General features: G+C 32.1%; 1 protein-coding gene across 1 annotated transcript; it reads left to right on the top strand.

The window, feature by feature from the left end:
• Nucleotides 1-18,278: 18,278 nt before the first annotated feature.
• LOC139525312 (putative nuclease HARBI1) lies at nt 18,279-22,353 on the top strand. Its single transcript, XM_071320513.1, has 2 exons — nt 18,279-18,794; nt 22,159-22,353. The coding sequence occupies exons 1-2, from the start codon at nt 18,279-18,281 to the stop codon at nt 22,351-22,353; spliced, it is 711 nt and encodes a 236-aa protein (XP_071176614.1).
• The last annotated feature ends 4,174 nt before the right edge of the window (nt 22,354-26,527 follow it).

Raw genomic sequence — 26,527 nt, 5'->3', positions numbered from 1 at the left:
ATATGACTGACTTGGGATTTCCGTAGATAAGTGCAGTTCGACAATAGCAGTATTACATATATATATATATATATATATTCATTAAATAAAATAATAAAATAAGTAAATTAATAAGCACATGTGAAAATTATTTTTACGCCTATATATATATATATATATATACAACCACTCATCGATACAGATGCTAGCTGAGTTTTATAGCTCAAGATTTCTGACACTTACCTGATTTTGATTGGCACCGTTGACTATAAATTCTTGAAAGTAAATAAGATAGAAAAATGATAGCAATCTATTAGGAATTATCCTTTCTTTTAGTTTGCATATTTTGAATACTTTTGATATCTTTTTTTTTAACTTAAACATCTGAATTCAAATATTTTTTTAATATTTTAGTTTTTCTGGTGACAAGACATATTGTCATCTCTAAATTTGTACAGACTAATAGCTTGTTTTTATTACATGACAGTTTTAGTTATCGTTAATTGATATTTGTTTAACAGTATTGATCATATCAAAATGAAATACTTATGTTCGTTCAACACCATTAAAATTAATTGAGGTTTTCTCTCTTTTATTTAGATTACACTGGTTTATTCCTTGGAGACAACCTACGTTGTGACCTGTAATTTGTAAGATGAGAATCTATAATCCTCACGTATAGTTTCGTAATCGTTTTTTTAAAACGTTTGGAGTTAGAGTAAAAGGGACAAGACATAAATAAGAAGAGATGGCTGAAAATATAAGCTCATTGCTTATATCGGTAACTAACCAATATGGGTAGGCGTAAATCAAATTAAATATCAAAAATCTATCGTAGAATGTATGATTAGAATTCAAAGTGCAGATTAAATCATTAGAATGCATTAGATAATAAAAATTCATAATTCAAATAAATAGGCTGAAAATTAAAAAACCCAATACACCTAAATAGATCATAATTTAATTTTGAAAGGAAAGAAAGTTATAAAATTGTTGATATGCTTCATTGAACCCTGACACCATATGTTCGAATCAAGAGAAACTTTAATGGCTTAATGTTCTACATCAAATTTAAAAAATGCTTTATAAGTTGAGACTGATATTTTATCATAGTATATTCAGATATTCAGAAACTAAAACAATCGTATTCATGAACGTTCATGCAGCCTTTTTATGTATTTACTCCTACATTTAAAACTTTGGTAGAGCCTCAAATCCTCTCGTGTATATTTTTTCTTCTTCAATATTCGGATTTTTTTTTAATTTTTAATGTTTTTGAACTTCATATTTTATGGTTGGGTTCGTATTGCATATTTTTTAGTTTTCTATGTTGTGTCATGTGTTCTATTGTTTGTCTGTTTGTCTTCTTTCATTTTTAGCCAGGCGTTGTTAGTTTATTTTCGATTTATGAGTTTGACTGTCCCTTCGGTATCTTTCGTCCCTCTTTTATTAAGTCTTCAAACTGTTTTGTTTGAGTATCACTAATGGATCTTACGAAGACTTAACAAAGTATTTTCGCGGTTTCTTTGGTACTTTTGTACGGGATCGATGTCATTGCTTGTGGAATCCTAGTGATTATTCTGTCGTATTCGATTTGGTTTTCTGACTGTTTTAATCCAAATGGGACTGATACATTTATGTTGACAAAACTTGCGTCTGGCGAATCAAATAAGGGATCTTGTATCTTTGATGAGTTTGAAAATAATAACATTATATATGCAGTTATATACAATGGTAATAAAACCCGAAAGTGATATTTGAAGTCTCTAGCATACGCATGTGAATATGCAATTTTTCAAGATTTTTTTTTTCCAAATTTTTTTAAAGTTTGGAACAAAAGAACTTTAAAAAATGAAAAATCTACCTTTAAGACCAGATTCACTAAATTTCAAAATATATTACGAAATGAGATAAGTATTGATTAGAGGAGAAAAAAACAAGGATGGGAAATAAGACAGACAGAAAAAATGAAGAGTCATTCATGTTTAATTAATTGTGTATGAAGTGCATACATAAAAACGGCTTTAAAACAATATAAAATATTTTGTATTATAAATCGGTAACCCAGACATAGGAGGCATGGTGTGGATTGGAATGTCATTAGCCTTTGCTCTTGGTAGCTGATATGTCTTTTAATGAGACATCGTTCCCAAACGACGATATATTGCTTATGCTTCCTGACTATCCCATGTCATCAGAATTTTAAGTAATTGTTTCACAACTGATTCCTGAAATTAGTTTTTTTGTCATTTTGAACATTTATTTGAAACATAAACTATGTTATCCCTTTGGCTTTACATTTATACCTATTATGTCTGTTTGATTTGTTCACATATCTTTGTCAATATTGTGGAATTTTAAAGGGGCACTAGCTACGAGAAATATAAAACATCTAATATATTAATTTTTTTTGGCTCAATCATTAATAAAATAGTAAATCAATTTAAGCAGCCAGTATGGTTCAATTTTGTCAAAATAAGCTAAAAAAAGAAATTATGATGTAAGTGAATATTTCGACCTCATTGAATCCGTATGTGAATGCATGTGAACTTCAATTAAACCCCTTGAGATGGATAAAACATGAATTGTATGTGTGAAGTTATTTAAAGTTATTTAAAGGAAAATAATGTCAACAATGAAAGTGAAACAAAGGTTAATCATTGGATTGACTGATTCGATCCACAAAAAATCATTCTTATACAAATAATGCCGATTATAAAGATTTATTTTTTATCTATTATATGAAATTGAAAAAAAATTGAAAAATCCAACATCACGAGTTAATCTATTTATAACTATATTTATGTTAACATCGCTTATATGGTCATCTGATGACTTTAGAGGTCACCTCGATAGATAATTAGATGGCATCTAAACTAAAATACACATGAAACGAAGCTACGAATTTTCATGCCCGTTACCTGTTAATTGTTTATTTTAGACTTTTAATAGTTTGGATAAATGTTTTACAATGTTATAAATCAAATATGAAAATTTGATTTGAATCGGTGAACGTGAATTTGACGTTTAGTGCCCCTTTAAGCGACTGTCATACAAGTGAGAGGTTTAACTAGCTATAAAACCAGGTTTCGTCCACCATTTCATATATAAGAAAATGTCTGTACCAAGTCGGAATATGAGAGTTGTTATCCATTCTTTTGATATGATTGAGAATTTGATTTTGTCATTTAATTATGATCTTCCTTTTTAGATTTTCTAATAGTTCAGTACTTTTGTGATTTTACTTTTTTAAAGATTATACAATCAGCGTCATTTGATTTTAGTGGACATTTGTCTCATTTGCAATCATACCACATCTTCTATTTATTTTAATATGGTATCACTGTTTCATTCATACTTAAGAAAAGATAAGAACAATGACACATGTTAATATCAATTTTCGTAGAAACCTATTTTAGAATATTTTTCTTAAGTTAGCCATGTTTGAAACACGAAACAATTCCTCTGTGTCTCAAGTTATTAAATCAAAACATGTTTACAAAATACATCATTTTGTATAAACAAAAAATAAATCAAGAACTGTCTCGAGAGGAACCGATTTCCGTAATTATCATAGGCCACAGCACAATCATGAATGATAACTCGGTAGCAAATTAATCAATTTTGCTTTCTCATTCTTTTTTAAACTAATGAAAAGCTAGTATATATATTGTTTCTAATTCTTACTGACTTGGATAACATAACCATACAATCCCGGGTAGATTTGTGTTACATGTCAATGAAAAGTTAGGTTTGAACGTCGTTTTCAATTTAGACTTGTATATATTGTGACGAAAAAGAGTATGGTACTTGAACTGAAGTTTGTATTCTTGTGGTTGTGTTTTGTTGTTGTGTTTCACTCGTACACGGACGACAATTGCCAAGTATACTCTTCAACAGGGTTACCCTTGAAATCTACTGGTATGATTAAGGGAATCCTGGTCACATAAATAAATAAATGGATCCTGGTGTAGTCTTAACGAAGTCTTGTAAGTGAACATAAACACGAAGTCGAATAAAAGTTCAATACTGTATTATTAAAATCACACGACTTTAACAAAGTTACAAGTATAACACAATGTACATCTAACTTCAGGCTCAACAATACGGCTATCATCTCTACTAAAAAAAACGTTACTGTCCTCTCCTCACTATAACTTCTCTCTCTTCCTTATCTCACGCTCTTTCTCTCTTTAATATTACCCCTACATGCCCGTTTACAAATCTAGACTACTAGGGCAACCAGGCTCCGAGTAGTCCGTGCTCCGGAAGTTCGGGTGCTCCGGTGATCCGGGCTCCTAATGATCCGTGCTCCTTACATACATTTACTAGGGCACCATATGCAAATCATTAGGGCTTACTAGTCATACAAAGAAATCTAAATATAACTCTTTATTAATAAAATCTCTGATGATCTCTAACTGTATTAAATGGCTATGTGTGAAAATACAGATGTATGTAAACCTGATACAATTACATAAACACACTTGACCTAACATATAAAAATGTTACAATATAAATATATATATATATATATATATATTATATTCTGAAAAGTCAGGTACAGCTCATGATATAACTTAAATTTTGCGTCATCGCATAAAGATTTAATATTGGTTTCAACGAGCTTGTGAGTTTAATCTACCGTATTTTAAATAAGAAATTCCTGTACAAAGTCATGAATATTACAGTTATTATTCATTCGTTTGATATGCTTGGGTTTTTGTTTTTGCCATTTGCTTAGGGACTTTCGGTTTAGAATTTCCTCGGAAGTTCGGTAGGTTTGATATTTTACTTTATAATAGGCTTATAAACATTAAGATAACTGAACGAGTTATTGTACATTTCAATGTCCCCATTCTTTATTATTTTCATACATGATCACGTAATAGCAGGTTATATTGTTCATTGCATTTCGTTATATAGTATATGAAAATCATGTAAAGTCCCTACTATAAAAAGCAAGGGTGGTGTAAATCATGCGCATGTGTTTTGCAACTGTAAAAGACGCTTTTGACGTGTAAATATGCATACGGAATGATAATTAAGCTTTATATGTATGGTAATGAAAATAGGTTTATTAAAAGGAAAGCAAAGCCTACTTTTAAGGTTCCTATTGAAGTATACATGTTGGAATATTGTCTGAGGTCTATAAACCTTAACAATGATAATGCTTATATGCACTCTAGCAGAATCGTACAGAGTAAAAATCTTACTATAAGTTCCAACAAACCTATCACATCATTATTATATTATTAGTTATAGATACTCTATTTCGTCTGAGTTGGCCGTAGGAATTATTTGTTGTTCTAGATGACCTTTTTCATTAATAATTTAAGGTTTTTACAGTGCGTTTTTTTAGTCATTTATAGAATAAAATTCCTACATTACCCCTGGGCACAAAAAGGATTGGACATCTTCTTCATTTATGATATTTTGTATTGTCCTATGCGACTTTTCTTACGTGCATTTAATACCAAAGGTTAATCTCGAGTATAGTTGTAGAGTTCACAGTAGACTTATCGGTGTATATTTATTACGTACTATAGACTTGAACATGATCTTTGATAATTTCGGTATGTGGCATATGACATCAAGTAATTGATACGTTTCAATATCTTAAAAAAAACAACGAAAAGCAAAATCAAAAACATGTTTTCAGATTTTATTAAAAGACTAATCTTGAATATTACATTAAAACATTTTTTTATTACAGTGTGTAACAAAGAGTTATTGAATCTTCGCCACTGTATCGCTACTACATATGGTGAAGTTTTGTGTTGACACGAATTATCATTGATTTATATCGTGTGGTCTAGCGCACCGGCTACAGTGCAGGAGATTTGGTGTCACGATATCTCAGTGGCATGGGTTCGAATCCCGGCGAGGGAAGAACAAGAAAATTTGCGAAAGCAAATTTACAGATCTAACATTGTTGGGTTGATGTTTGGACGAGTTGTATGTACATAATGTACACAACCATGTATCACCATCACATTATATATAGTCATAATTATAAATTAACTGTTTTACAAAACGTTGAATGTTTTAAATACTAAGGCTTTTCTACCTCAGTAATATATTACCTTAGCTGAATTTTGCAAAAAATTTTAGGAATTTGTGGGCCTCAATGCTCTTCGACTTTTTGAAACTTCAACTTTGTACTTTATTTGGCCTTGCAAATACTTAATTTCAATCCTGTATTTTTTTATAAGTTTATATATAACTTTTATCCAGACCATATAACTAACACTTAAATCAAAAGTTCCAGTAATTACATCCTTGTTCTAAAATGATTCAGGTTGAGGACTATCTTCGACTGTCAGTGACTGTAATAACCCATGCTGACGAATGTCTTCTGTCGGCTTTGAAATCATTATTAAAAATAATGTACTTCAGTATTTCATGACATTGCTACAGAATATCATCAAAACTCTACATGTAATTGAAACCCACAAGAAATTATTCGAACTCCCGTGAACTACTTTTCCATAAACTGCGCATTATAAAAATGATGCTTTATATAGACATGATAGACTTCTAGCGGAGTTCTAACTTAACAAGGTTTTTTGTATTCGTTTATTACTTCCTTTTAAATATCTATAGACAAGAAATATTAAACAAAAAAAAATAGTTCAAATAGTTTTAACTTAAACACAAATCACCGATCGGAAGAAACAATTTGAAAAATAAAGGAACTAATTTTTGAAGTTCAGGCAAAATGTAGGTATTTGAGTAAGCCGATTAAATCAAGAGATAGAAATTACATTAATAGTTTTAAACGGTTGAGTCCGGAATCCTATCAGTGGTTGTCTGCTATTATCTCGTAATGATTTGTATATTTGTTCCTGATGATTATTGATTGTTTTTGTTAAATTCCCGTCTTTTTACACTCATGGGAATTTAAAACATGCTATGTATTAAAGACGCTCCTTATTTTTGAAGACTGTATTTTGCCCTTTAGATTATGTCGAATTGGTTTATCTTAAGTGAATTTTCAACTGATTTGAAGAAGAAGACAATTTCTCTAATGTTTTGCTATTTTCACATTTATTGACCGGTGAGAGAAAAATATTTCTCCTCACTAGTGAAATATCTATTCTCGGCAAATGATTAGTGGAAATTTGATAATGACGTCAAAATGTTTCGTTTTCTTCTGAATTTTCCTATTGTGACGTCATGAAAAAGGCGACCATGCATGATGACGTCGCATTTAAAGAACACAAATTTCTGAAAATCTTTGAAAAAGACAAATAAACATAATTTGATATTTAATTTAAATGGAAACAAAATTTCTTGTGAAGAAAATGTTAAACTTTTTGGAATAACTATAAATTCGGACTTTAATTTTAACAATCGTATATCTGAAATATGTAAAAAGGCATCAAGACAATTAAATATTCTAAAACGTATGGGTGAATTTTTAAACAGGCTAGGTAGGTTAACAGCAAACTACTCATTCATTCTTTCGAATTTTAACTATTGTCAGGTAATTTGGCACTACTGTAGTGAAAAAATTCTTTTAAACTGGAAAAAATTCAAAAAAGAGTTCTCAGATTCATTTATGAAGATTATGATAGTCCTAACGAAAAACTGCTAGAAAAAATTAATTTACCATATTTAATAATAAGAAGAATAAAAATAATTGCAATTAAACAATTTAAAATAATTCACAAAAAAAGTCCGAGCAACCTTCATGATTTGATCAATATAAAAATTAACAAGTATGATTTAACATCACAGGAAACAGCAGTACTCCCAAGAGTTCGAACTACTAAGTATGGCTTAAGATCATTTCGCTATAATGCTGCACAAATCTGGAATGAGCTACCGAACCATTGTCGAATGGAAAAATCTTTTGACCAATTCAAAAAATTGATACAAACATGGGATCCAAGTAACAGCTCAAGCCAGTGCAGTGCATGCATATAGTATTTATGCCTGTTTTATTATACTTTACTCTATTTTTTGTTTGACTACATGTATATGACTTGTGCAATCTTATTATTACCTAGTGCTATGTTTCAAGTGTACCATATACTTTTCACTTATACATGTCATTTATGGTATCTTACTATGCATTATATGTTTAAAATTGTGTTGTTTTCATGACTTTTGTATCTGTGTATTGTATTATGTGTGTGTATTGTATTTTGTTATTAAGTCGATTTGAAAAAATTTGAAAAGCTCACTAGAGCTTGTGTTTATGTAGTTTATTGAATATCGACTCTAAATAAAACTTTGAATCTTTAATCTTGAAAAGGATCTAGATCATCAGAGAAACAGATTCCGCCACTATGACTCGTGTATTACGATATTTCTCCACTCTTGACAGTTAAATTTTAATTATTTAAAAAGCTCGGCAAGCCTCATGCTTTAAATAATAAATGTTTACTGTCTCGAGTGGAGATATATCGTAATACACTTGTTGCATATAGAAATCTATATTTCTCTTGCAAAACATTATCTTATTTACTTGATTTAGCTTAGAAATGTAAGAAAATAAAATTGAGAATGGACATGGGGAATGTGTCAAAGAGACAACAACCCGACCAAATAAAAAACAACAGCAGAGGGTCACCAACAGGTCTTCAATATAGCGAGACATTCCCGCACCCGGAGGCGTCCTTCAGATGGCCCCTAAACAAATATATACTAGTCCAGTGATAATGAACGCCATACTAATTTCCAAATTGTACATAAGAAACTAAAATTAAAATAATACAAGACTAACAAATGCCAGAGGCTCCTGACTTGGGACAGCTTCAAAAATTGCGGCGGGGTTAAACATGTTTGTGAGATCTCAACCCTCCCCCTATACCTCTAACCAATGTAGAAAAGTAAACGCATAACAATACGCACATTAAAATACAGTTCAAGAGAAGTCCGAGTCTGATGTCAGAAGATGTAACCAAAGAAAATAATCAAAATGACAATAATACATAAATAACAACAGACTACTAGCAGTTAACTGACATGCCAGCTCCAGACTTCAATTAAACTGACTGAAAGATTATGATTTCATCATATGTACATCAGGCACAATCCTTCCCGTTAGGGGTTTAGTATCATACCATCATAACATATATGAGAAGAACATAACCCGTGTCATGCCAACAACTGTTTTTAGAATAAATTTGTTTAGTTCCGATGCAAAGACCTTATCAGTGACTCAATATTAACGCCAAAATATGCAATCTTTAATGACTTGACAACAGTATCGTAATTATATCCCTTCTTAATAAGTCTATTCAAAGGTTTTGTAAGTTTCTGAGGTGAATACTGACACCTTTGTGCTTGATAAAGAATATTTCCATAAAAAACTGGATGTGAAATACCTGAACGTATTACAAGTCTGCATGTTGAGCTATATTTACGAATGATGTCTTTATACCGATGATAAAATTTAGTAAATGTTTTGACTAGTTTGTGATATCGAAAACCCTGGTGTAATAATTTTTCAGTAATACATAAATTTCTCTCGTTAAAATCTAAAACATTGTTACATACACGAGCGAATCGTACAAGTTGAGATATATAAACACCGTAAGATGGTGACAAGGGAACGTCACCATCTAAAAACGGATAATTAACGATAGGAAATGAAAAATCATCCCTTTTATCATAAATTTTAGTATTCAGCTTTCCATTAGTGATATAGATATCAAGATCGAGGTTAAAAGGTTAGAATGAATTATCCTATTAGTTGTAAGTGTTCGGTAAACATATATATTTTCTTTAACAAAATATAGGAAAAATATGTGGTATGATTATATTGATTACGTCACAATGTTAGGTAACCTTTAAGCAAAATCCGAAGTTCATCTCCTCGGCAATTAAACGCAGGATTTATGAATGTTCGAGGAGCCAGTTACTGTGTTGAATATGACAAATGGTTGTATTTGACAAACACGTCATCTACATGAACTAGAAACAATAAATTGGCACATTATTTACATGCTGAACTGTTATGATCATGACGTTTCCTGACTATGTTTATCAGAAAGACTACCCCAAAAATAACTATAATTTTATAACAGCTCTTCCATAGCGATCCCGTATTATTTCAAAGTAAGCTTATTTTTAAAGTAACTTGGTTTATTAAATACCTTCAGGAGACAGGTATGACCAAATTCATCAACATTATTAACATGAAGACCTTCACCTAGGACGTACCTTTTATTTTCTTGTAAACATGTCTTATGTGTGATTGTAGACTTCAGCTTTAAGCAGTAATTACATCATGTACATATATAAAGGTCATTTTACCACGCTAATATTATTAGTCATTCAATGTTAAACATGTTAAACTCTCAAAAACACCCAACACCTTGGAGTTTAAGAATATAAAATTGAGAAAGGAAATGGGGAATGTGTCAAAGCGACAACAACCCGACCAAAGAGCAGACAACAGCCGAAAGCCACCAATGGGTCTTCAATGTAGCGCGAATTCTTGCACCCGTAGGTGTCCTTCAGCTGGCCCCTAAAAAATATGAATACTAGTACAGTGATAATGGACGTCATACTAAACTCTGATTTATACACAAGAAACAAAAATTAAAAAAATTACACGAATAACAAAGGCCACAGTCTCCTGACTTGGGACAGGCGCAAAATTGCGGCGGGGTTAAACATGTTTATGAGATTTCAACCCTCCCCTATATCTTTAGCCATTGTAGAAAAGTAAACGCATAACAATACGCACAATAAAATTCAGTTCAAGAGAAGCCCGAGTCCGATGTCAAAAGATGTAACAAAAGAAAATAAATAAAATGACAATAATACGTATATAACAACAGACTACTAGCAGTTAACTGACATGCCAGCTCCAGACCTCAATTAAACTGATTGAAAGATTATGTCTTCATCATATGAACATCAGGCACAATCTCTCCCGTTAGGGGTTTAGTATCATACTATCATAAAATATATGAGAAGAACATAACCCGTGTCATGCCAACAACTGTTTTTTTTAAAGAAATGTGTTTAGTTCCGATGCAAAGACCCTATAAGTGAATCAATATTAAAGCCAAAATATGCAATCTTTTATGACATGACAATAGTATCGTAGCTATATCCCTTCTTAATAAGTCTGTTTAAAGGTTTTGTAAGCTTTTGAGGTGAATACTGACATTTTTTGTGCTTTGTAAAGGATATTAACATAAAAAACTGGATGTGAAATACCTGAACGTATAAGATGTCTGCATGTTGAGTTATATTTACGAATTATTTCCTTTTACCGGTGATAAAATTTAGTAAATATTTTGACCAGTTTGTGATATCGAAAACCCTGGTGTAATAATTTTTCAGTAATACATAAATTTCTCTCGCTAAAATCTAATACGTAGTTACATACACGAGCGAATCGTACACGCTTAGATATATAAAAACCATACGATGGTGACAAGGGAACGTCACCATCTAAAAATGGATCATTAACGATAGGAAATGAAAAATCATCTCTTCTATCATAAAGTTTTGTATTAAGCTTCCCATTAATGATATAGATAACAAGATCGAGGAATGGGCAGTGGTCATTGTTAGTATTAGCTTTATTTAAAGTAAGTTCAACAGTATAAATTTCTTTAGTATACATACTGAAGTCGTCATTATTGAGAGCCAATATATCATCCAAATATCTAAAAGTATTGTTAAATATTTTGTATCAAATGTTGTTTCGATGGGTCTTTGCCAATTTTAGTCATAAATTGTAACTCATAACAATACAAAAATAATAAGTGGTGCACAGTTAGTCCCCATTGGAATTCCAACAACTTGACGATATACGGAATCTCCAAAGCGAACAAAAATGTTATCAAGTAAACATTCAAGCGCATATATAGTATCAAAGCATGTCCAATTGACATAGTTCTTTTATTTATTGCTACTAAAAAATGACCTAAAAGAGTTTGAACATATGAACTCGCATTCCAACTTTTAAAATGCCCAGATAATCAGGCATGTGAATTTTTTTTAATAGGATATGCGGCAAAGTGGTATATAGGGTAGAAAAATCAAAACTTTGAACAGGTTCAAAATCACCAATACATGCATGCAATTTATCAAGTACTTCCAACGAGTTATTGACACTCCAAAAGTAATAAATTGCACTATTTTCAAAGGCCTTATTTGAACAATTTATCATCAGGTTTTCTATTGTACCAAGTGAACTAGTAGGTAAAACAGACAATTTAGTAGTAGAACAATGGCTTGAAGATGAAAAAAATCTATACTTGTAAGGTTTTTTGTGTAGCTTTGGAAGCCAGTACATAGTTGGGACTTTCATTGTATTTATTTGTAAAGAAGTAGCTAAAAGTTTGTGTTTGTTACAGATGTCGTTTTCTGAAAATGAAGTCAGTTGGAATGTTGGTGAATTGGTGATTTCCTTTTGCAGAACCTCTATATAAAATTTACGTCAAACAATAATGATATTATTAGCAGCTTTATCAGCAGGGACAAAAACAAATTCCTTGGCTAGTTCTTTTAGTTTATGTTTAATACACGAAATAGGGTTTTTATGGTTGTCGTTAAGAGTAAAATGTTCTTTAAAATGTTGTATTCGAATATCAACTATCTTCACTGGTAGGTTTTAAGCCCGATTATCTAAGTTGATTGGTTGTAATATTAAAGTATAAGCATGTTTATAGCGTTTGTCTGTCTAACACTACTATACACGCACTAAAACATAACATCTTAGTCTTATCCGCAATAACTTTAAAATGTCAAGGCAAACAGTAATTCGAAATCATTTACATATCTGACAAAATTAAAGTTTAAACAGCCAAGTTACAATTTATCTTGATTAGAAATACCAAGATACAATATGCACCCAGTAACTAATTCTAGCATCATCGCCATATAACAGGGTAAATGTGAGGAAAATGCGTGACAACTTTTGAAGATCCAAGTCTCAGTAAAACATTTGTTTGATTTGTTTAAGCTTCTGATTTTGCCATTTGATTAGCGACTTTCCTTTTTGAATTTTCCTCGGAGTTCAATATTTTTGAGATTTTAGTTTTCATCAAGACCACGCATCTTTTGCGTGTTTAGTGGCATGTTTTTATATATTGTTTGATTTTCATATAACCTAGTCTTGTGGGCATTATATGATTCATAAAATGAAAGGACAATCATTATAAAAAGTAAATCTCTTGTGGTAATATTTTACTATTGGATGTCTGGTTATCCTGGTCGTTGGTACTCTACATAATTGTAGAATATGATATCAAGTCATAACTATTGGTTAATATCATAAGGTGAATCAACATGTATCAGTACAATAAGGCAACGCTTTCATACCATATCTTTTTCTGAATTTCCTTTATTTTTCATACTTTTTACCCTGGGGGAAAATAAGTTACATAATAAATTGCGTGAAAGTTCATTGTCTTCTGATCATTATTTGTGATTGATGATTTAACTCTTTCCAAGCCTCTTTATTTATAGAAGAAAACTTGCACTTATGTAATGGTCAATAATTGAGAAGTATCGTGTTGTTTTCTTTTTCCTGTACATTAATATGAATAATTTTTTGAAGGCTTCAACTAAATTATATATGACAAAATATATCCCCTGGATAATCACTGCTTCTTTTAAATGCAATCGTAGGATTTCATGTCTTTAAATCGTGAAGAATTTATGTAAAATATGTTCTTAGTTCGAATTGATCCTGATGTTTACATTAAGGAATATGATACTTATATCCTTTCGTTTGATGTGTATGAGCGTGTGATTTTTCTATTTGATAAGGGACTTTCCTTTTTAAATTTTCCTCGGAGTTCAGTATTTTTTTGTGATTTTACTTTTTATATGTATTTTATAACAAAGAATGTCTATGCATTATTTTACTAAGGTCGATACCGCATCTGTAAGACTGTTAGTTCTAGTGGGTATCAACAAATCCAAGACTAGTGTTTTTCGCACTGACTTGATTCTTAACGTAAAGTAATAGATATATTTAGTATGATTGCTAATGAGACAGCTCTTTACCTACTGACATAACAGCTATTACCTCTTAGTATCGTATTGTTTGGAATATAACAGTGTATATTTGTGTATACATGAAATATAACAAACTATTTTCTTCACATTTCTACATCTCCAATATCACATAATAATCTTTTCATTAATTGAAGTGGGTAACAAGGCTTTATTGGTACAATATATCTTATTTATACTGCACTCGTTCTATTTGAGCAGTCAAAATGCGTTGACCGTATATTTCAATGTCATATACAGTCACTGACCTGATATCACTTTTCCTCATGAATATTTAAATAGAAATTGTCGAAATTATGTTTAATTATTCATACGACCTCTTCAACCTGTTCTTGTTTTCAATGTAAACAACATTTTAATTAACGACTCAAACTTGTTTCTTTTGCAATTTTCGGGAAAACATATTTCACTTTTTAATAATTTTTTGTTTGAAACCTATAAATCATTATGTTTTATGTTTATTGTTGATATTTTAGTCTGCAACGAATTCGTTCACCATTGATTGCGGTAATGATGTACATTTCATCGTGTTTTATATTTCTCCGTCTGTGTGATATGAGGCCTTTTTAAAGGGGGATTTTTCCCAATATTTAAATCAAAAAAATAACATTAACACAATAAACAACAATTGAAAATGGTTTTTTTTTAGATTGCAGTATAAAGACAGCCTCGCATTTCCCCGTTTCTAAGCCTCATCCTTATATCGTTGATATGTCAAGTCAATGCACTATTATTGTCTATATATCATTTATCCAGACTATGAAGAAATTGAATTAGAAGCTCTAGTAATAACATCTATATTCTGTAATAATGGATGAAGACAGAAGTGTGTACCTTTCAACCCACAAGACATCATTAAACATCTAGTGAACCCCTTTTCTATTAACAACGTGCTAGTATTATAGATATAGTGCTATATATAGACATGAAAGATAGGTAGTTGATCAGGGAATTCCAACTCAACCATGGATTGCGGCTTCATTTAATTTGTATTGTTATAGTTTTATCTATCATAAAATAAACCGAATAATTTGAATTGTCTGACAAGAAAAACAAATCACCAATCTTAGGAGCACTTAGAAAAATGAAGATATCTATATTCGAAATCTATATCATAGTAAGCAGTTTTAATCACGACTTCGTGATTGAGAAAAAAACCTTTGTAAGGGAGTGTTGAGCTCTAAAAAAATATGATTTATTACCGCAGAGTTTTATAACTGTCACAAGTTGGGTCTCGTATCAGTGTTAATCCAGTTATATGCCGTCTTATCTTAATGAATATTCTTCAGACACCTGTCTAAGTTTGAGGTCTCTGTGTCGCCCTTTGTAGGACTTTTTGTTTTTTGGTTTGCTATCAAATTGGTATAAACCACACAATATACATTTATATACCATGCCTGAAAGAGATATGAAAATTTGTTCATCCAACAAAATTTATATTTCACGAGGGCATCGCACGAGAAAAATATGACTTTTCAAAAGTGGGAAAATCTTTATATCTCCCTAAGCCAAGGGAAACGGATTTTTCATTTCATTTTTTTTATTTCCTGAACATAATGTATTAAGTTACATAGTTTCTTTGTCTTTCTTATTCACGTGTTTTTATAACTAAACAAGAAATTAAAAATTAAAAATGATAGTCAGTATGTACCAATCAAAATTTAATCATATTCATTCGTTTTGTTTTGTTTTAAGGTCAGAATACTTTTGAAAACGAAATAACTATACTATCTCTAAAAAACATCCGTTCAAAAATGTATAGACATGATAAACATTAACTGCGTATAATGTCGCACATTGAAGTTCAGAGGGAATATAAAGTTTTGTTCGACATCACGTAGGATAGTCTCAACCAATCAAATGTTAATGTCGCTATCAAAATAAACATCTGCAGTGGTATACTTATAGAATAAAGAATCGAAGAATTCAAATAGAGAAAAATATTCAACTCCTTATGCGACAACACAATAATTCACGAATGCGCGTAGCCCATGAGTTAATTATCAGTGTGACCCGGTCACGAGTTGAATATTTTTTGGTATTTGAATTCATTGATTTAATAATTATTCTTTTTATCACATTGGCAAATGACTTATTTCTGAAATTAAGTTAAGAAATTGTTAGGAAATATATCTTTTTATATGCATTCATATATAGTCTCAACCAATCAAATGTTAATTTCGCTATCAAAATTTTCGCTGATTTCTATGAATGGGAGACACAGTTTGAACCGACCTTTTTAGACGAACACCCGTCTATCCTGGGTGGGGAACCCCTTTTTAAAACGGCTGAATCCGCCATTGTGTAAAAATATTAAGATCAGATTAAATATTAACAGATAATCAGTTTTGATTGTAGCATTTTATATTTCCAATAAACTCATATTAAAAACACATAAACTAAATCTGTTATGTTCCAAAAAATAATTTATATTCTAAGAAATTGAAACAAGCAATGTGTACGAATGTATTTGGATAGACAAAGTTTGGTTGTAATGTAAATTTGAAATGATTTTTAAACATTTATTCGTCTAGCAATATTATAATTAATTGTCTTACTCTCGGAAGTCTTAACCGCAATACTTTCAAATGTCAAGACAAATAGTAATTAAAAATCATTCAATAGGCGACAGCATAATATTTTCAAACTGGTAAGTTCCAATTTCTTTTTGTCAAGGATACAAAGACAAATTACGTATCTAGTCACTAATTTTAGCAACTGCGCCGTTTAACAAGATGAATATTAAGAAAATATATTGACCATTCGTCTGTTGTGTGTATTTCACGAAATATGTTTTCTATTATTGCGTCAGCTTATAAAACATTACCTCAAAGGTTTAATTGCTGTACAATCGCTTGAATATTCTGACTTATTAATTGTGATTTTCAGTTGTTTATTGCAAAAGATAGACTGATGTTAATAACGTAGTCATGTGAGCATGATGTCATCCCAAAAACAATAGGAACAACCAGTATTCAAAAATGTCGACTTAACATTGAAAATATGTTTTGTTCACCTTATTGCATTATACTATAGGATCCTGGAGTAGGGTCCATTAAAAAAGGAGGAAAACAGGGATACCCAAAATTTGTAAATTTTTATAACATGTTAGACACAAAACGGAATGCAAAACTGTTTCAGGATTTTAGGTTATCTTTTCCTTACGTGTTTGAAAACATTTTGTTTCTCAATATATTTCTCTTTCGGTAATAATGTTACTGTTGGTAGTTTAGGTTTCTCTGTACCGTAGTACTATCGGTACGAATGCACTCTCTATTACTTAAATATACAAATTGAATAACGTGATAACTATTTAAGGGATGACTGTAACATCAAAAATGTGGTGCTCACTGAATTCCCCGCGTAGCTGGTTATTTAAAGTGTGCACCACATTTGTTATGTTTTTTCGAATAGGCAGAAAAATATTACAGTCATTTCTTATAATTTAACTCTTAATTCCATCTTAAACCGGACTAAATCATGAAAAAACGCTGATGACGTCACGGTCACTTGACAAATTATGAGCTGATAAACAAAAAGACGTCAGCCAATCAGAAGACGAGTTACATCCAAAACTAAGTTGTTGGTTAACATCATCAAGTGCAACTCAAAATTCAATAATTAAACGTTTTACATAGCATTGTTTTCTTTTCTGATATTCTTTTATCCTCATTGTTTTTTACCCTTAATTGTTTGTGAGTTCATTGTCTGTTGATCATTATTAGTGATAGATAATTTAGTACTTTCCAAGCCTCTATGTTTAAGGACCAAAAAACATGCGCTTGTGTACGTAATGGTTAATCATTGTGAATTATCGTGCTGTTTGTTCCAATGCACTAATATGGAACACGTTCTCATTAAAATTAGATATTCTCATTAACGGTTATTTGTCATAATTCGTACTCAAATTGGTCGAATTATTGCTTATACGAAATACTCATGCAAAAACCAGAATAATGTAAGAAAAACATTTTTTTCTTTTAATCAAGCACATGAAAATCGTGAATCTCGCATATTGAACACCTGGGGTCTGTTGTTCAACTTGTCGTTAAATTAAACGAGTCGTTAAATTTTACTAATCACTGCGTTAAATTTTACTAATCACTGCGTTAAATTTTACTAATCACTGCGTTAAATTTTACTAATCACTGCGTTAAATTTTACTAATCACTGCGTTAAATTTAATCAGTCCATTATCATGTTGTTCAACTTGTCGTTTAAAATTGTCAAAGTGTCGTTATATTTAATCGACCTCATTGAGGGTGATTAAATTTTAATCAGTTGATTAACCTCAATCTAAGATGGCTGTCAATGTTTTGTTTCAACCACCTGTTGTAAGAAGAGAGAGACATTTTCGCGGTTTTGACCCTCTAGAAAGGGAATTTTCTGATGAGGAGCTGAGGCAGAGATATAGATTTGGCAGGGGGACTATTGCATACCTGTCAGATTTAATGAGAGGGGATCTGGAGCGTGGGACAAACAAGGAGACAGCCCTTTCAGTGGAACAACAGGTAATGATTGCCTTGAGGTTTTATGGAAGTGGATCACACTTGCAAGTAGTTGGGGACACGATGGGATTTGACAAATCAACTGTGTCTCGTGTGATTAACCGTGTGACGGATGCATTAGTTGCCATGAAGGATGATTTTATATCGTGGCCAGATAATCAGAGGAAGAATGTGATAAGGGCTGGGTTTTATGAAAAGGCAGGTTTTCCAAACGTGTTTGGATGCATTGATGGGACTCACATACGGATTACTGGGTCTAGCATTGATGAACCAGCATTTGTTAACCGAAAGGGGTTCCACAGTATCAACGTACAAGCCATTTGTGACCATGAAGGTAATTTAAAACACTGTATTATACCTATTTTATGTTTACAACATGCTTTGCGTGCGTCCTTTTTCTTGACATCTTCAATCGTCCTTGACCATATACATGGCTGGTTTTCTGTTGAACTGGTTTTCAGCTAATTTGAAAATCGATGGAAAAAGAAAGACAACTCAATCTTGTCGTACTTTCTATTGGATTCGTAGACTCATGGCTTTTTACCAGAGACATATATGGTCATTTATACACATAATGGGTCTCTGTTTTTACCGTTTCACTTTTAAATAGGCTGGATCGAGTGAACTGCTAAGAGTTAATGAACATAAATTTATTGATCAAAATAGTAATATAGATTTGCCCACCCAACCCTTATCTGCTTTAGGTAGAATTTGTCACTGTCAGGCTTATAAACTTTGAAACGTCAACAAATAGTGTGCCCCTGTAGGATTTAATAATGTCCTCCATGAAAAAATGTCCACCGGACACATTTTGACAATATTTACTTATTTAAATGTGTCCTGGACACAATTTCCTATGAAAACATGTCCTCAGGTATGAAAAAGTGTCCATGAACATGGACATTATTCACTACCATAATATTGTCCAGGTGGACATTTTTTTCACAGGACATTGTGTCCGCCAGGGCATTTTTTGATATGATTAAAGTATTAAATGATATCCATTGCCTTGTTATTACTGGACGCATTTTAACTTTAATTACGAACTTGAATTAATTGTTACTTTGACATAAAAATTGTCTCATTGGCACTCATACCATCTTTATCTTTATATCTATATTTTTTAATATAATTATATACATGTTAGATGCTGTTCCATTTTATTTTCCTTTGAGGAGACAATTAAAAAACATTCACTACGAAAATTTGTTCTGCAGATGGACCATATTTCATAACGGTTGCTGTAAAATGCTGTCCACTTAGGAGACAATATTTCATGGCAATGGACATTATTTATTTTCTATTGCCTTCTTATCTGACATAATAAATATTATAAAGTTCTTCATATTTGATTTAACACTTCCTTCTTATTGTTATTCTTTCATTGTCATTACCATTTGCTGGGATTTTCTTAGAACTTAAATTTCTCTATATTCACTTCCATCTTATTTATTTGTTTACATTTGTATATTGATCAATTTCTCATCAATCCTTCATATTTTAATTAAAATTCAAGTATAATAAAACTTTGTAATGACCTTTGTATTACTTCCCTTGGAGGACACAATTTAATAGCAACTACTATGAAAATGTGTCCTGTGAGTGGACACTATTTCATATTGTTAGCAGTAAAAATCTGTCCTTTTGAGGGACACCATTCCATGGCAATGGACATTATTAAATACCAATTTTCAATGAAAAAGTGTTTTTCATAGGACACTATTATGTCTTACACCCCATGCAGTTTGAAGGAATTCTAGATCTACCTCTAAACGTTTCAGTTAGAAGACCCCCCCTAAAAAAACCCAACAACAACACTTGAAAAAAGCCATACAAAACTGAAAAACACAACTGAACAAAAAATAAGTGTCCAATCTGTCATCCAAATATCAAGTTCGCCTACCCATTCTTTTCGGTTGGGAAATAGTGACCAGTCCTTAAAAAATAAGCCAGTCTTTGTTCAATATATATTTTTTTTTAAATGTTAAGGGAGCATATAACTTCGATCCTCGATGTATTGTTTATCTGAATTGTTTACTAGTATACTATACATATTTTGCTTTCGTCACATTGCAAATTCAGCTAATATTTTAATGACTCGAACTATAATGAACAATCTACATGCATGCACATAAAAGAAGATGTGGTAATGATTGCTAATGGGACAAATCTCCACAAGAGATTAAGGTAGATCATAAGTAAATGTTTTTTGAGACAGAATTTTCTTAAAATTTGACAAAATGAAGATTTATCTATGCTTTTTTCAAAAATATAATAAAAAGTATGGGTCACCGTGCTATTTTTCAAGCTATGAGTCGTTGACAATTGCCTAAATTTGGTTAGTTTGTTCATGAAAAAACACATAACAGTGCATAAAAAAAATTCTATGAGATAGAATTTTGAAATAAATTGTGAGAAGATAGGTTTTATAATATGTTTTAAGAAAATAAAAAGAAAACATGGTGTCACCGAACTTGTTTTCTTGCCACAAGTAAAAATAAAAATTTTTCCTATTAGCCCAGTATAAATTGTGTGCTAAAAGAGTTATCTCCCCTTAAATGGCTCATTTGGAAAAAAATGATTTTAAAAACCAAAAGGGTTGATATTTGTTAAAATATTTTAAATAATACAATAAATTAACAAGTTTTCTTTATATAAATAAACAGTCTAACCATTAAATTGCAAATCGCTTTCCAAATTTGCTGATTTGGGCAAATAACTAGACCGATTTTGTACTGTAATTGTACAATCCAAGATGGCGGTATACCATGTATCTACCTTAAATGACACAGAAATAAACAGCTTTGGGTCACCATACTTATTCACAATCACTGACTTGCCGTTTGCCTTGACAAATGAATTATGGAACTACTTTTTTCCACTTTTTTGATTATCATATTTTTGTTTAAGGTAGATATCTACATTACACCCTCTTTAGAAGAATATTCCAATAATTTCGATTATTATACCTCAAAAATTTTTTCGCCTCGCTCCCCTCGGCGAAAATTTAACATTGCGCCCCCCTAATCTGAAATCCTGGATCCGCCCCTGCCTTGCCGAAGTGGGGCGTCCGTTTGGCTTTGCGGAATGTATAAGTTCGCAGTCACGTCCGGTCAGAATGGGGACGTTGAATCCGATGTCTCGTATAAAGAGAGTACCACGCTCTTTGCACGTTAGGAAACCTTGCAACGACTCATTGAGGGCCCGGAGGTTGCCTGTTGCAAGGTACAATGTCTGCCCTCATTTTCCAGTGGCAGTCCAAATTTCTCCGACCATCATCCCAAATGGCCTCTATTATGACAAGACCTACCTATTGTATTTATTGTGAACTTGTTCTCGACCTGAATATGCATGAAATATTTGCCAATGGACGTTAAGCAACCAACAACCAACCAAATCATGTAGTACTGTAGGGGTAACTGCTCCAAGTTAGTCATTACTGTAACTTTATTAAATCGTGAATGTAACAGTACATCATCAGTTGTTGGACTGTTTGTTCAGCTTTATGTCTGATCTGGTCCCTTTTTTAATAAAATTATAGTGTTAACGTGTTAATGTTTTTGTAATAGATTTACCTAACCTCAGACTTATTCATGAGCAATGTTAATTCATGCTACAAACAAATAGTATTTCTGTCACACTTTAAAATAAATGTTTTTAAATTGTATTCCAGATCCGAATGAAACCCGATAAAGCTTGCCGAATTATCATTGCTTGTGGTATTCTGCACAATATTGCCATCATGAGGAATGAACCTGAAGTTGCAGAAGAACAATTGATTGACAATCAACCTCCGATGCCACCCTATAATGGTCCACAGGACGGAAAAGGCATACGGGACCATTTTGCTACCACTTTTTTTGCCTAATAAATTGCATGTTTTTATTTTTCCATATTTTCATAAATTGTCTTTCATTAAAAAAATGAGGAAATTTGAAAATAGTAACAAATTTAAATCTTTGTATGATCAGTTTGACAATGTGTTGAGAGAGGAAGTGTGCATTTTCGCGACTTCAATACTGGTGTAGTAAATGGTGAGCAGTTAGTCGCCTATGAAATCAAAAACCCAGTAGCCAGGAAACTGTTTTTCAGTACAAGAATAAGAATATGTGGTATGATTGCCAATTGATTATATCAATTACCATATGGAAAAAAAATTATTATTTAAATGCCCAAAAAAGGCACAAACCATGGCCGACAGTGCAAGGTCATTTAAAATTTTTTGATTCGTGTATCACTTATTATTTTTTGAATGATGGAGGTGCAATATGTGTGGCTAAATTGTAATTACTGGTCTATTTTCTTTTACATAGGAGTGTGCACACAAATTTAAATGAATGTGTTGGCCTCATAGTAATTTCTGAAATACAAATCAACAATATAACAATGAATTTAATACATAGAGGCAAGTGCCTGAGAGAGTGTAACTGGTTCAGAATTGCCAGACACTAACTTCTGCAACAGCTCAATTTGTAGTTCCAGTTTGTTCCTCTCCAAGTCCATATGCACTTTCTGCTTCTCTTGGATTTCTAGTTTACCTTGCAGTGCACGATACTGCATGTCGTGAATATCCTGCACTGTTACCTTTTTCAAAGGTGTTCTCACTGTCCTACAAATAATAAAAACATGATGAATTCTGTAAAAGATCGATTAATTTTACATCTCTTTTTATTGATCGATTCAACGTCATATTTCCATCAAATAGCCAGTCAGAATATGTCACGTTTTCCGGCTTGAAATATGTGAATGGGTGGGGGAAACTGTCAGAAAAATATATGAAAATGTAGAAAAGAAAACTTGAAGTATTGACCAAATAATCTAGCGGAACCTGTTTCCACAACACATTTTCAAAGAGTTTTTGTATACATCCCCATAGTGCGGTAGAAAAATAATTTTTTTTAAATCTAAAATTTCGGGAAAATATTTATTCTACTTATGAACTAAAAATCGTTTTTGTTGAAGGTGGCTTACGGTGACCTTCAGTTGTTAATTTCTGGTCTCTTGTGGGGAGCTGTCTCATTGGCAATTATACCACATCTTCTTTTTTTACATTTACAACTTACTTCTGCTTATCTGTCCTATCTGTTTGTTCTTGAATATGTGGAACGACTGTTTGTGTCAGGATGGGGTCATATCCTGAAAGCAGAGACGGACTTGGTGGACTGGAGGGGGTGGACTGTCCCTTATCAGAGATGCTGCAGATTCATACAAATCCTGGCTGGCATCTTCTTCCGGCAACGTGGCATTGATAGATGGTTGATCTGTAATAAATGAGAACAAAATTATTCGTTGATACTGTGTTTAGGTATATTTTATTAATTCGAAAAGAGGGGGGGGGGGGGCAATTGAAAAGGCATACTATCATCATTCAATTAAATTCAGATACAATTACTTTAAATTTCAAGATAAAAATATTGCACAAGACTAATTAAGACCCTATTTCAAACCTTTTCAGATTATCAAGGGTCTCAGCTATAAACTAATATGTGTTCCTGTCTAGGTTCAGTCTGCAACAACAAATTGATCAACTTTATTCCGGATTTATGACAACCAGTCCGTATCTGTTTTAATATTATAAATCATGACTGGTTTTCGGTCGAAATTAGCTATTGCGGTTCCCTTTAATTAATCAACAGACACCAGTTTAAAGACGACTTGGTGGGCACCTGCAGCCACTTGTGAACTAATGTTGAAAATAATACTTTAAAACTGTTATCAGTTTAAGCAAATGCAATCTTTCAATAGTATATCAAGTGGAAAACCTTCAAACCAACAAGAAACACGTTGGCAATCATTTAATGATCGAAAATATTGGTTAAAATAAATTGTTATCAGTCACGTGATATCAGTTGGGAATTCCCCTACTTGTTGTGACGGCGGAGCAGACGAAACTTTTACCAAAATTTAAGAAAGGAAACTATGTATCCCGGTATTAAAAAGGATACAAATAGTTGTGTTAATTTCATTGAAAATTAACAATAACAATAAAAAGAACCTTCAAAACAAAATTTAGCCAAAAAATGTTTGTTTTTATATGATAAATAAAAACATGTTAAGTGAAACTGATCAAGTTACTTTTTACAAAGTTCAATAAGAAGGGTAGAGCCTTGACAAGTTCTAATTAAGGGGAAAACACATTTGGGGATTTAAAAAATATTTACTTACTTGTCTGGAATGATTCAGTTTCAAGTCCACCCTGAATCCCCCTGAAGCTGGTGGTGTCCTTCATAAGATGGATAACTTTTTCTACTGCAGAGCTAGGTTGTTTTAGAGCTGGACCTCCCCCAGTTTAGAACAACTCACTCCTGTGAGCTGTGTACACAGCCTTGGCCACTCTTGTGGTATTCCTCCACTTGTTCCTAACGTCTGTGGCTGTACGGATGGCAACTCCAAGAGAATTGACTTTTATGGCTATGTCATCCCATACCTTCTTCTTCAACTGGTTAGTCACTGTATTAGTAAGTTTTCCATTAATTATACTGGAGTGTTTCTCTACTAGTTGCTGGATCAGGTCTTCCTCTGCTACAGTGAAGATGGTCTTCTTCAGTCTTTTAAGTTTACTTGGGTTTGGTTCAGTAGATTCAGCCATTGTTGTACAGACAGGATGCTCCAGAACAATGCATGATGGGTTGGTTTTATTTAATCACTTGATTAATCAGTTGATTAAATTTTAACGCATTGATTAATCAGTTGAATAAATTTTAATTCATTGATTATTTAATCGACACGTTAAATTTTGTTGAACAACAGAAAATAAACGACTCGTTATGTAACGACTGGTTAAAAGATTTAATGACTCGTTAAATTTAATCAATCGTTAATATAACGACAAGTTGAACAACAGAGCCCTGGTGTATGCTGAAGTGAATTGTAATAAACTAACTTGCATTTCTCAGGCATGTATGCCAGCATACGAACCTGGTGTATGCTAAATTTTACATTTGATTTATACATTTGATTTTTCAGGTCTGTATGCTAGCATACGAACCTGGTGTATGCTAAATTTTACAATTGATTTATACATTGGATTTCTCAGGTCTGTATGCCAGCATACGAACCTGGTGTATGCTAAATTTTACATTTGATTTATACATTGTATTTATCAGGTCTGTATGCCAGCATACGAACCTGGTATATGCTAAAGTCTACATTTGATTTATACATTGTATTTATCAGGTCTGTATGCTAGCATACGAACCTGGTGTATGCTAAAGTCTACATTTAACTTATACATTGTATTTCTCAGGTCTGTATGCCAGCATACGAACCTGGTGTATCCTAAAGTCTACATTTGATTTATACATTGTATTTATCAGGTCTGTATGCTAGCATACGAACCTGGTGTATGCTAAAGTCTACATTTGATTTATACATTGTATTTATCAGGTCTGTATGCCAGCATACGAACCTGGTGTATGCTAAATTTTACATTTGATTGATACATTGTATTTATCAGGTCTGTATGCTAGCATACGAACCTGGTGTATGCTAAAGTCTACATTTGATTTATACATTGTATTTATCAGGTCTGTATGCTAGCATACGAACCTGGTGTATGCTAAAGTCTACATTTGATTTATACATTGTATTTATCAGGTCTGTATGCTAGCATACGAACCTGGTGTATGCTAAAGTCTACATTTGATTTATACATTGTATTTATCAGGTCTGTATGCTAGCATACGAACCTGGTTGTTTCCAAAAAATCCTTTACTTCAGTAGTTGTTTTCTTTTAAACTAAAAGCCTACCACTGACCTCTATATTTTCTCCCGATAAACTTGTACCGTAACGGTATCCAAATTGCACCTATTTTGACAGTTTTTTCAACTAAGTTTTTTTATGATCAAGACAAAAATTTCCATTTTGTGTTTATTTTGTAGCCGTATCCTTCTTTATTATAAAGGTACACCAATTTGATTTTCAATCCATAAGGAATCATAGAAAAGTTGGTCTGAACTTACCTCTAAACCATCCCAGATTCTGTAATGAGGAGTACCCAAATTGCATCCATGCTTAAATTCGCATCGTCAAAAGTCGAATA

This window comes from Mytilus edulis, chromosome 5, assembly GCF_963676685.1.
Source record: "Mytilus edulis chromosome 5, xbMytEdul2.2, whole genome shotgun sequence".
NCBI lineage: Eukaryota > Metazoa > Mollusca > Bivalvia > Mytilida > Mytilidae > Mytilus > Mytilus edulis.
The sequence above is the reverse complement of the archived record's forward strand: the minus strand, read 5'-3'. Positions and strand labels throughout refer to the sequence as shown.